The following is a 10,181-nucleotide window of genomic DNA, read 5'->3' on the forward strand; positions in this document are numbered from 1 at the left end:
ACAAATGTATGAGTTGGATACTTTATATATAATATATATTAATTTTAATAGATTGTAGAGAAATTAACAAGGTTGAAAAATATATTTCTCTCTGATGATTATAGAGAGTAGAGGGTACAACCAGGGTCTGGGGAGCTGACAGAACAAAACAGAACTTGAAGGTGAGTAGAAGGAATGGAGAAGATTGCATTTGGGCTTGTCCAAGGATGTGGTATGCTGTGGTGGAGAGGAAGCTGGTAAATCAAGAGCCAAAGAAGGAGAAGGAGGAGGAGGAGGAGGAGGAGGGGGAGGAGGAGGGGGAGGAGGAGGGGGAGGAGGAGCAGCAGCAGCTAGTGATGTTAATAGAGGCTATTTGTCTTCTGGGAAGTAATAGCTTGACCTAGGCCAGCCATTTGTTCTGGAGTGTGATCCTAGGACCTTTTTCACCAAGTTCTCGGGATCAGAACTATTTACCAACAATGCCAAACCAGTTGCCTGCCTTTTGCTCTCTGATTTTCTCAGTGATATAGATGCTGCATAAAATATCACCATCACCTTAAGCCCTACCAAACGTGTGCTGTGTATTTCAGACTTCAGAATGCTTCCATTTTAGGTGGTAATGTATAAACTCCTGTTTAGACCTAGCGCACTACTGGGTGAAGAGTTTTAAAAACTATTTTGTAAAAGCATCAAGATGTCCCAGGTAAGATTGCTAGATTTAGGAAATAAAAATCACCGGACAGGATACCTGCGTAGACTTGAATCGCAGTTAGGATTATTGCATGGGATGCAACTATATGTATATGTATATATATATTCGATTTCTAAAAATCTGAACTTCATATTTAGCAGGGCATCCTGCCCTTTACCTGGCACCTAATTCTGAACTCTTCTACCGAGAAGTCTGAGAGCCTCTCCCCTAAGCGACGGTCAGCTGAACTGCAGCCAGCTCCAAGAATAACAGGAGGGAAGGGCACTTCCTGTCAGGGGCCTGGGGTGTGTCCCGCTGCGGCGCGAGCCCCGCCTACTGCCGGAAGCAGCGAGGTTCCTTCTCTGATTGGACAAGCTCCCCCACTCTTCCCGCCCTTTCTTCCTCCAGCCCCACCCGTACCCCCCACTCCTCCCGCCCCGCGCTGGTGCTGGGCCGCGAGCGGCCGCGACCTGCCGCCCGCCTGCAGGGGGCAGTGGTCGCGGCCTGGTTCTCGCACCGGCCGACTCCGCGTCCAGGCCGTCGTCGCCTTCCCCGCTCTTCCAGTCGTCAGGGTGGCGGGCCCGCCTGAGGGCGGCCGGGGCTAGCGAGCGCCATTCCCGTGTCGCTCCGCCCGCGGGGGCCGCCCGAGCCGGCCACCATGCCGCTGGGCCTGAAGCCCACCTGCAGCGTCTGCAAGACCACGTCGTCCTCCATGTGGAAGAAGGGCCCGCAGGGGGAGATCCTCTGCCACCACTGCACGGGCCGGGGCGGCGCGGGCGGCGGCGCGGGGACGGCGGGCGGCCCGGGCGGCGGCGGCGGCGGCGGCGGCGGGCCCGGCCCGGGCGGCGGCCCCGGCGGCGGCTTCGCGGCGGCCACCTTCGCCGGCACCTCGGTCGCCCCTCCGCAGAGCAACGGGGGCGGGGGCGGCAAGCAGGTGAGCGCGGCCCGGGCCACCTCCCCCCTCGCACGCGGGAGGACCCCTTCCCACGTCTCCCCGCAGAGTGGCGTCCGGATGGCCGCTGGACGGCGGGATAGCCACCCGGTGCGGTGGGCCCGGGCCTCCCCTGCCCTCGCGACCTGGTCCTTCGGTCCTGTGACCGATAAGGCTATGAGGTCGTGGAAAAGGACCCCACGACGCCGTCCGACCCACCTCCCGCCTGGAGGAATGAAGGGACCGGTGCCGTCCGTGATGATTCCCGCGGACCTGGACTTCGGCTCCGGTCCCCAGCCTGCGTGCGAGCCGCTCACGCTCCTGAAAGAGCTGTCTGCTCGCCCGGGCCCTAGCCCTTGATTTCCAAACGCCCTCGCCCAAGTAGCTGTCCTCTGGGATCCCCGTACGGTGGTCGTATCGGCACAGTCCTCTTTTCCTTTTTTTTCTACAGCGTTTTGTCGTTGTTCTTTTTATTTTCTGTGTCACAGAGTAAACAAGAAATTCACAGGAGGTCTGCTCGCCTCAGGAACACCAAATACAAATCTGCTCCGGCTGCTGAAAAGAAAGTTTCCACTAAAGGAAAAGGGAGAAGACATATTTTTAAATTAAAAAATGTAAGATGATTGTGGACAGCTCCTTTGACCAGAATGACGTTGTGCGTGTACCCTGTCACTGCCCTTGTTGCTCACCGTCGAACATGGGAATTGCTCTTAGGAACCGCCAGCCATGTTGTGGGAAGCGGGCCAGACTTCCCAAAAGAATGCCTGATGTTTATGTCATTTGTAATTCATTCTGTCTCGGCCTCTGTCACTGGGTCTGGGTCGGCCGGTCTCCCATCTTTTTCCCTTGGAAAATATAAAATGCACACATAAAAGGAGCATTAACTTTATGTGCCCTTGCTAACAGGTTATCCTTGCAAAGGAAGAGGAGAGATTATGATTTGGGTTTGTTGGTGATTGTGGGATTTGAACTCACAGCTTGCTAAGCAAGCACTGAGCCAAGGTCATAGTTCTTGATATGAGAAAGTACACTAGGAAACTTTTTAAAAATTCTTTAAAGATCTAAGAAAATAGGGGGACTCATATTCTTATTTGTTTCTTATGCTGTTTTAACATTTTTTGATTCATAATGAGTTTGATGAATATGAATCAACAAAATTTTAAACAATTATCCCCTCTTCTATTATAAAAAGAAACCGTGGGGGCTGGAGTTTGGCCTAGTGGTTAAAGTGCTTGCCTAGCATGCATGAAGACCCGGGTTCGATTCCTGGGTACCACATATAGAAAAAAGCCGGAAGTGGTGCCGAGGCTCAAGTGGTAGAGCTCTAGCCTCGAGAAAAGTCCAAGGACAGTGCTCAGGCCCTGAGCTCAAGCCCAGGACTGGCAAAAAAAAAAAAAAAAAAAAAAGAAACTGTGGAAACATAGTAGAATGAACAGCACATTTTCTTTTCAGTTTTACTCTTGTGAATTATAAGGTGATGATGCACAAACATTACAGATTTTTGTTGTTGTGACTGGCCTTTGGGCTTAAACTCAGTGTCCCTGAGCTTTTGTGCTCAAGGCCAGCACTCTACCACTTGACACAGTTCCACTTCCACCTTCTTAGTGGTGATAAGAATCTCATCAACTTTCCTGCTCCGTTGGCTTTGAACCACGATCCTCAGATCTCAGCCTTTTAATTAGCTAGGATTACAGGCATGAGCCACTAGTGCTCAGCTTCAGTACAGACTTTCAAACCTCAGTATAATGCTCTTCAGAATAAGGATGCTTTACATACTAGTAAAGATGTTTCTTAAACTGAGCATACTCATTTTGAAAGCACAGAGTGGTCCTGCAATAGATTTTTATGCAGATTTCAAATTCTTAAGATTTTTCTAACTTATTTAAGATTTTATAATTTAAAGATGAGACATTTTACTGACTATACAAAACATGTTTGATATCACAGGCTTTTCTGCCGTTTTTAATATTGCAGATTTTTCTCTTCAATTATTTCATTAATTATACGTATCACTACAATATCCATCCAGGATGATACCAAGATAGATGGAGGAGACCCAGATTCTATGTTGTGGCATTGAGATGTTATTGAGATTTAAGAAGGGATTTCATGATAGTTCCAAAGGAACAAATTAGTAAGAACTCACAAAGTTTCTAGAGTCTTAATTCAGGATTGCTACAAAATTGAGAATGAAGGTTCCATTACTGAGATGAATACTTCAAAAAGGTATTTTTTCCATTTTGTATTCACCTTTGTATTTTTAAAATTCAATTCTCTTCATGTTTGGGCTGTTAGATCTAATATCTTTTTTTTTTTTTTTTTTTTTTTGCCAGTTGTGGGGCTTGAACTCAGGGCCTAAGCATTGTCCTTGGACTTTCTCAAGGCTAGACCTCTACCACTTGTGCCACAACACCACTTCCAGCTTTTTTCTATATATGTGGTACCAAGGAATTGAACCCGGGTCTTCATACATGCTAGGCAAGCACTTTAACCGCTAGGCCAAACTCCTGGCCCCAGAAGTAGTATCTTTTTATAATTCAGATGTTAATGTCCAATGGAGTTACGAGGAGCTTTGTGTTAGACCTCAGCAGTATTATCAGAAGCTGGTACCCTATTTCTCAGCAATTCTAAAGCTAATGGTAGCAGAAATGGTACATTAAAGAGTTTCATTTTGGACACTGGGTTTTATTATATAGGCCAAGCTGGTCTACAATACATGATCATCCTGCCTCTGTTTCCTTAGTGCCAGGAATCCAGGTGTGATCATTATACCTGGCTATAACACTGTTGTTTTACCATACTTCCTGTCACCAAAAAATACATTTCAGAATTTCTCAAATTATATGACCCTAATATATGGCTTAAAGAATACCTATTCATATCCTTTTTTAAAATTTTATTTTTTATTGAAGCTACCTGTTCACATTCTGCACACATACATGCCATGATTGTAGCTAATGTTCTTGTTTTTCTTTTCTCACAGCCCATCAAAGCTCCTGAGTCTGTTTCCACCATCATCACTGCAGAATCCATCTTCTACAAGGTGAGTTTTAGTGGAGCTAGTAGAAGAACAGTTGGGCCTGTGTATAATATGCTACTAAAACATGTCTTAGTCTAAATGTCTCTGCTATTGTATTTGTATAAAATGAAAAAAAATTTAATCTTCCAAGTTGTTTCTCCTCATTTGTGGCTGTTGTAAAACATCTCATCTAGAACTGAGGTGAGAAGAGATGTAGCCTGTAGAAGGCTAGAGCTTACCACTTGAGGGACAGCACCACTTTTGGCCTTTTCTATGTATGTGGTACTGAGGAATCAACCCCAGGTCCTCATACATGCTAGGCAAGCACTATACTACTAGACCAAACTCCCAGTAATATATATATATATATATATATATATATATATATATATATATAATAATTTTTTTTTTTGCCAGTTCTGGGGCTTGGACTCTGGACCTGAGCACTGTCCTTGGGCTTTCTCAAGGCTAGCACTCTACCACTTGAGCCACAGCACCACTTCTGGCTTTTTTTGTGTATGTGCTACTGAGGAATTGAACCTGGGTCTTCATGCATGCTAGGCAAGCACTAGGCTACACTTCCGGCCCCTAGTAGTATATATTTTTAACTATAGATTCCAGGAAGTGACCTTAACATGCTACTGGACAGTGTGGAGACATCCCATCCCATGTGAAGGCATTGAGGGTGAGGACAGAGGTGGAATGTGTTCGAATGCGCAGGCCCATAGAGAGTGTGCATGGTGACTCCTAGAACTAGGAAGAGCGGGATCACTAGCAGAAGCCAGAGAAATAAAGGCATTAATGGGAATTAATACCTAATAGAAGTTGTGGTGAGAGAGTTTAAGACTTTCTGATAACGATCCCTTGGGACAAAGCCAAAGGACGTGGGTTACTTCAGACATCTGTAAGTTCAGTGGAAAAGGTGATGTAAACTTTTAAACTGTAAGTCTTAGGACGGGATTATGACAGATGCAACCTGTAAGACCTTCAGGAAATATTGGGTTTCTTTGTTATTTTCATGTGTGTATTTAATGTACTTTAAACATATTCACTTCTGCATCACTATGTACAGTCCCCTCCTCCCTCCTCCTAGTCTCTTCCCTACACACTCCCCCTTTTATATGCATTTGAGTTCCCTTAGTATCTGATGTAATGTCCCCTTTTCATCTCTAATTTTATTGATTCGAATCTTCTTCACTTTGAGTTAGTTTAGCTAAAGGATTACCAATCTTGTTTATCTTTTCAAAAAACCAACTCTTCATTTCACTGATTTTTCTTTTAGTCTCTATTTCATTAATTCCTCCTTTGATCTTTATTTTTTCTGTCTACTGAGTTTGCAATTGGTTTGCTTTGTGTTTCTAAGACTTTGAAGTACATCTTTTGGTTAATAATTTGTGGTCTCTCTGACTTTTAATGTGAGTACTCATCGCTATAAACTTTCCTCTTAGTAGTGCCTTTACTGTATTCCAAAGGTTCCAGTATGTTATATTTTCATTTCCATTCAATTCTTGTAATTATAATTTTCTTCCTGAGTATTTTTTCAGTGATCCACTGGTTATTGAGAAATGTGCTATTCAATCTCCATGTGTTCCTATAGTTTCTCATACTCTTTTTTTTTTTTCTTTTTTGGGGGGTAAGGTGGGGGTCTTTACTGGGGCTTGAACCTGGTCCTCTCTAGCTCTTGAGATTTTGTGGTCATTTTCCTGATTGACTTAGGTATTCTTTTTGTTTGGTCAGTTGTGGAGTGTGAACTTTGGGCCTGGGCACTATCCCTGAGCTCCTCAGCTCAAGGCTACTACCCTACCCCTTGAGCCACAAAGCCACTTCTGGTTTTCTGGTTGTTAATTGGAGATAAGAGTCTCATGGACTTTTTAGTGCCCAGGCTGGCTTTGAACCAAGATGCTCAGATCTCAGCCTCCTGAGTAGCTAGGATTACAGGCATGAGCACCATGCCCAGTTTTAGATATTATTTCTTCTTTCACAAACAAAACAAAAAACAAAAAAGAACGGGCTTTGGGTCATAACATTTCTTCAGTGTAGGTGTGACCTCGCTGGTGGGGTCATTGATGATGGGGGAGGCTGCACATGTGCTGGGGGAGGGATATAGGGGGAGATAGCACTGTACATTCCACTCCATTTTGCTGTAAACCAAAATGACTCCCAAGAAGTAAAGTCAGGGGTTGCTTTTTTTTTTTTTGGTACAAAATCAAAGAATTTACATGAACAAGTGTTCATGTTCCAGGTGTAAACTATCATATATGCATGTGTGTCTAATTTTTTTCTTTAAAAAATGAAACAATAAGCCAGGCACGGTGGCTCATGCCTGTAATCCTAGCTATTCAGAAGGCTGAGATCTAAGAATCAAGGTTCAAAGCCAGCCCGGGCACAAAAGGACCTGAGACTCCTAGCTCCGGTTAACCTCTAGAAAATGGAAAGTGGGGCTTGGCTCAAGGGTAGGGCGGTAGCCTTGAGCTGAAGAGCTCAGGAACAGCACCCAGGCCCAGGGGTAGGGTGGTAGCCTTGAGCTAAAGAGCTTAGGGACAGCGCTCAGGAGGCCAAGTTCAAGCCCCATAACCCACTCTTCCCCTCTCCCAATTTTTTTTTTTTAATGAAACAAGGTGGGTGGAGGAAGGGAAGGGAGGAAAACATGAGGAAGGGTATCAATGTTCAAGAAATGAAGTACCTACTACATGATAATAAACTACAATAATAATAATAATAAAATGAAACAAGCCTTTGGGCACTGGTGACTTACATCTGTAATCCCAGTTACTCAGGAGGCTGAAATCTGAAGATCAATTTGAAGCCAGCCAGCCATTCCAGGAAGGAAAGTCTATAAGCCTTACCCCCAATTAACCACCAAAAAGCCAGAAATGAAGCTGTGACTCAGGTAGTAGAGTGCTAGCCTTGAGCAAAAAGAAAGAAAAGCTCAGGCCCTGAGTGTAAGCCCCAGAACCCACACAAAAAGAATAAAGAAACAAGTACTGCCTGTTTTGAAAACTGCTGTCTTATTAAAGCAGCTACATTCTTAGCTGTGTTTTGTTGTTTTTTATTTTAAATATGGTATTATCTTGTTTCTCCCAGGGAGTATATTACCAAATTGGTGATGTTGTTTCTGTGATTGATGAGCAAGATGGAAAACTCTACTATGCTCAGATCCGGGGTTTTATCCAGGACCAGTATTGTGAGAAGAGCGCAGCACTGACATGGCTTATCCCCACTCTTTCTAGCCCCACAGATCAGTTTGATCCTGCATCTTATATCATAGGTGAGTTTGACAACTAGTGTAATATCTTGAACTCAGTTAACTCTTAGATATATGTAAAAGGATATATTCATCTGCTTGGGCCCCTTTCTCTTTTTCCTTCTCTTCCCCAAGGCCTAAAATTCCCTCCCTAGAGGCAGTGGAGCACACAGAGCAGAGCACAGGCTCTGGAGACAAACTATGGGCCCACAACTATGCTCCTTACAGCTGTGAGATTTGTCAGGGTCACTGTGCCTCACTGTGCTCATGTGCAAAACGGGAATCATAATTTCCTAGTCTGTGTTTGGGGGAGGATTTATGACACTGATATACAGTACGCAAAACTGTGCCAGCACAAAATGTTTAAGTGTTCAGTGTTTTCAGATCTATTTCTCAATTGAGTCAAAGTGTGTGTGTGTGTGTGTGTGTATTCAAAACTGACTTTAACCTCTACAGCTGATTGTCTTCCAGGGCCAGAGGAAGACCTTCCAAGGAAGATGGAATACTTGGAATTTGTTTGTCATGCACCTTCTGAGTATTTCAAGTCACGGTCATCACCATTTCCCACTGTCCCCACCAGACCAGAGAAAGGCTATATATGGACTCATGTTGGACCTACTCCTGCAATAACCATTAAGGAGACAGTTGCCAACCACTTGTAGTTACAACTAAAACCGAGGCTGGGAAACTCAGTAACATATCTCTTACCCAGCATGTGTAAGACCCTGGTTTCAAAACAGAAAACAAAACTGGAAAAAACCCCCAAACTGGATTTTCCATTTTCTGATATTTATACTACTGTGAGAAATACCAGATGCTTCTTCCATGAATTTGTTGTTGTTGCTGTTGTTGTTGTTTTGCTTGTGGAGCTTGCACTTGGGAGCTAGTGCTGTCCCAGAGTTCTTTTTGCTTAAGGCTAGCACTTTACCACATTGAGCCACAGCTCCACTTCCAGTTTTCTGATGATTAATTGGAGATAAGAGTCTCACGGACTCCTGTTCGTGTTTGGCTTTGAGCCACGATCCTCAGCTACTGAATAGCTAGGATTACAGGTGTGAGCCATCAGTGCCTAGCCCATAAAATTCTTACATGGGAAAACAACTAAAAAATGTGTTCCCAATTACTTAGTAACAGTTAACGTTTTACCTGTGGCTTAAAAATTTATAAGGGGTAGAAAAGAATGGAATGTATTTGAAGGTGAATGTTAACATTCTGTATGTGTACCTTCCCAAGCAAAGGCTGCAATTCTGAGAGACCATTAGAAGTAGGTACCATCTGTTTTTCTTCATAATTTATTTTCAGAAACTCATAAAATGGATTGTATTTTTATAGAACTATAAAATATTAATTAAAGTTTGGATTTCTGATCAGAGGTTTAATCAAATAAAATGTCACCATGACCAACAATATTCATCAAAGTCTTTATTTCCTTACTTAGAAAATGTCTGCACAAGCGTCTGGCTGCTGTAGCCTTAAGGAAAACAATTGGATGATTAGTCCAGGATTCAAAACAATCTTCATCTGACTCTTCTGTAGCAAACAGGCATGTGGAAACATTAGTTGTCCTCAATAGAGCTGCTCCAGGTTGTTCTTCCTTCCCTCCGGGAGAATGGCTTCAACCAAGCCATCCCTCGGCAGTGCACACACATCCCTACAGAACACTGAGGAGCATCTCTAGTGCAGGTTTCCCCACTGCCATTGGAATAGCAACAGGCAGACATGAAAGTAACTGGCAGGTATTGCTTTGACAGCTAAAAATGTCCACCCCAAAGTAAAACCATGTACCATGGACTCCTTGTAACATGCTTTGGCTGGGGAAACTAGGTGCTTCAGGTGCAGGTTGGGTACCTGAGGGAGCATTGGTGCAAGGGGACAGGTTAAGGCCTTTTCTGACTTAGCAGATTTCAACCCCAGGAGAAGTTGAGAATCTGATGGGATCATGATTATGATTTCTACAGTAGCATCATGAACCCTTACTTTTTCTCTGCACAATTACACGCTTCTGTACAGTTGGAAAGAGGCAACAGTAGACAGCTCTTTGTACAATTTCATCTCTATTCACAAATGCTATAGTACGTAGATTTTAAGATGTAATCGATTTTTTTTTGCTCAAGGCTAGCACCCTTACCACTTGAGCCACATCTTTACTCCTGGCTTTTTGGAACAGAGGTGAATAGTCAAATTAGAGTGTTCAAATGATTGTTTTTTTTGTTGTTGTTTGTTTTTTTTGCCAGTCCTGGGCTTGAGCTCAGGGCCTGAGCACTGTCCTTGGACTTTCTCAAGACTAGAGCTCTACCACTTGAGCCTCAGCACCACT

General features: G+C 44.0%; 1 protein-coding gene across 1 annotated transcript; it reads left to right on the top strand.

Annotated features, from left to right (window-relative positions):
* The first annotated feature begins 1,229 nt into the window (after positions 1-1,229).
* Positions 1,230-9,271, top strand: Gatad1 (GATA zinc finger domain containing 1). The gene is made up of 5 exons (XM_090333111.1): positions 1,230-1,604; positions 2,090-2,215; positions 4,585-4,644; positions 7,705-7,888; positions 8,336-9,271. The coding sequence occupies exons 1-5, from the start codon at positions 1,329-1,331 to the stop codon at positions 8,524-8,526; spliced, it is 837 nt and encodes a 278-aa protein (XP_090189237.1). The 5' UTR covers positions 1,230-1,328; the 3' UTR covers positions 8,527-9,271.
* The last annotated feature ends 910 nt before the right edge of the window (positions 9,272-10,181 follow it).

Source organism: Megascapheus bottae, chromosome 5, assembly GCF_031878675.1.
Source record: "Megascapheus bottae isolate mThoBot1 chromosome 5, mThoBot2.hap1, whole genome shotgun sequence".
NCBI classification, from domain to species: Eukaryota; Metazoa; Chordata; class Mammalia; order Rodentia; family Geomyidae; genus Megascapheus; species Megascapheus bottae.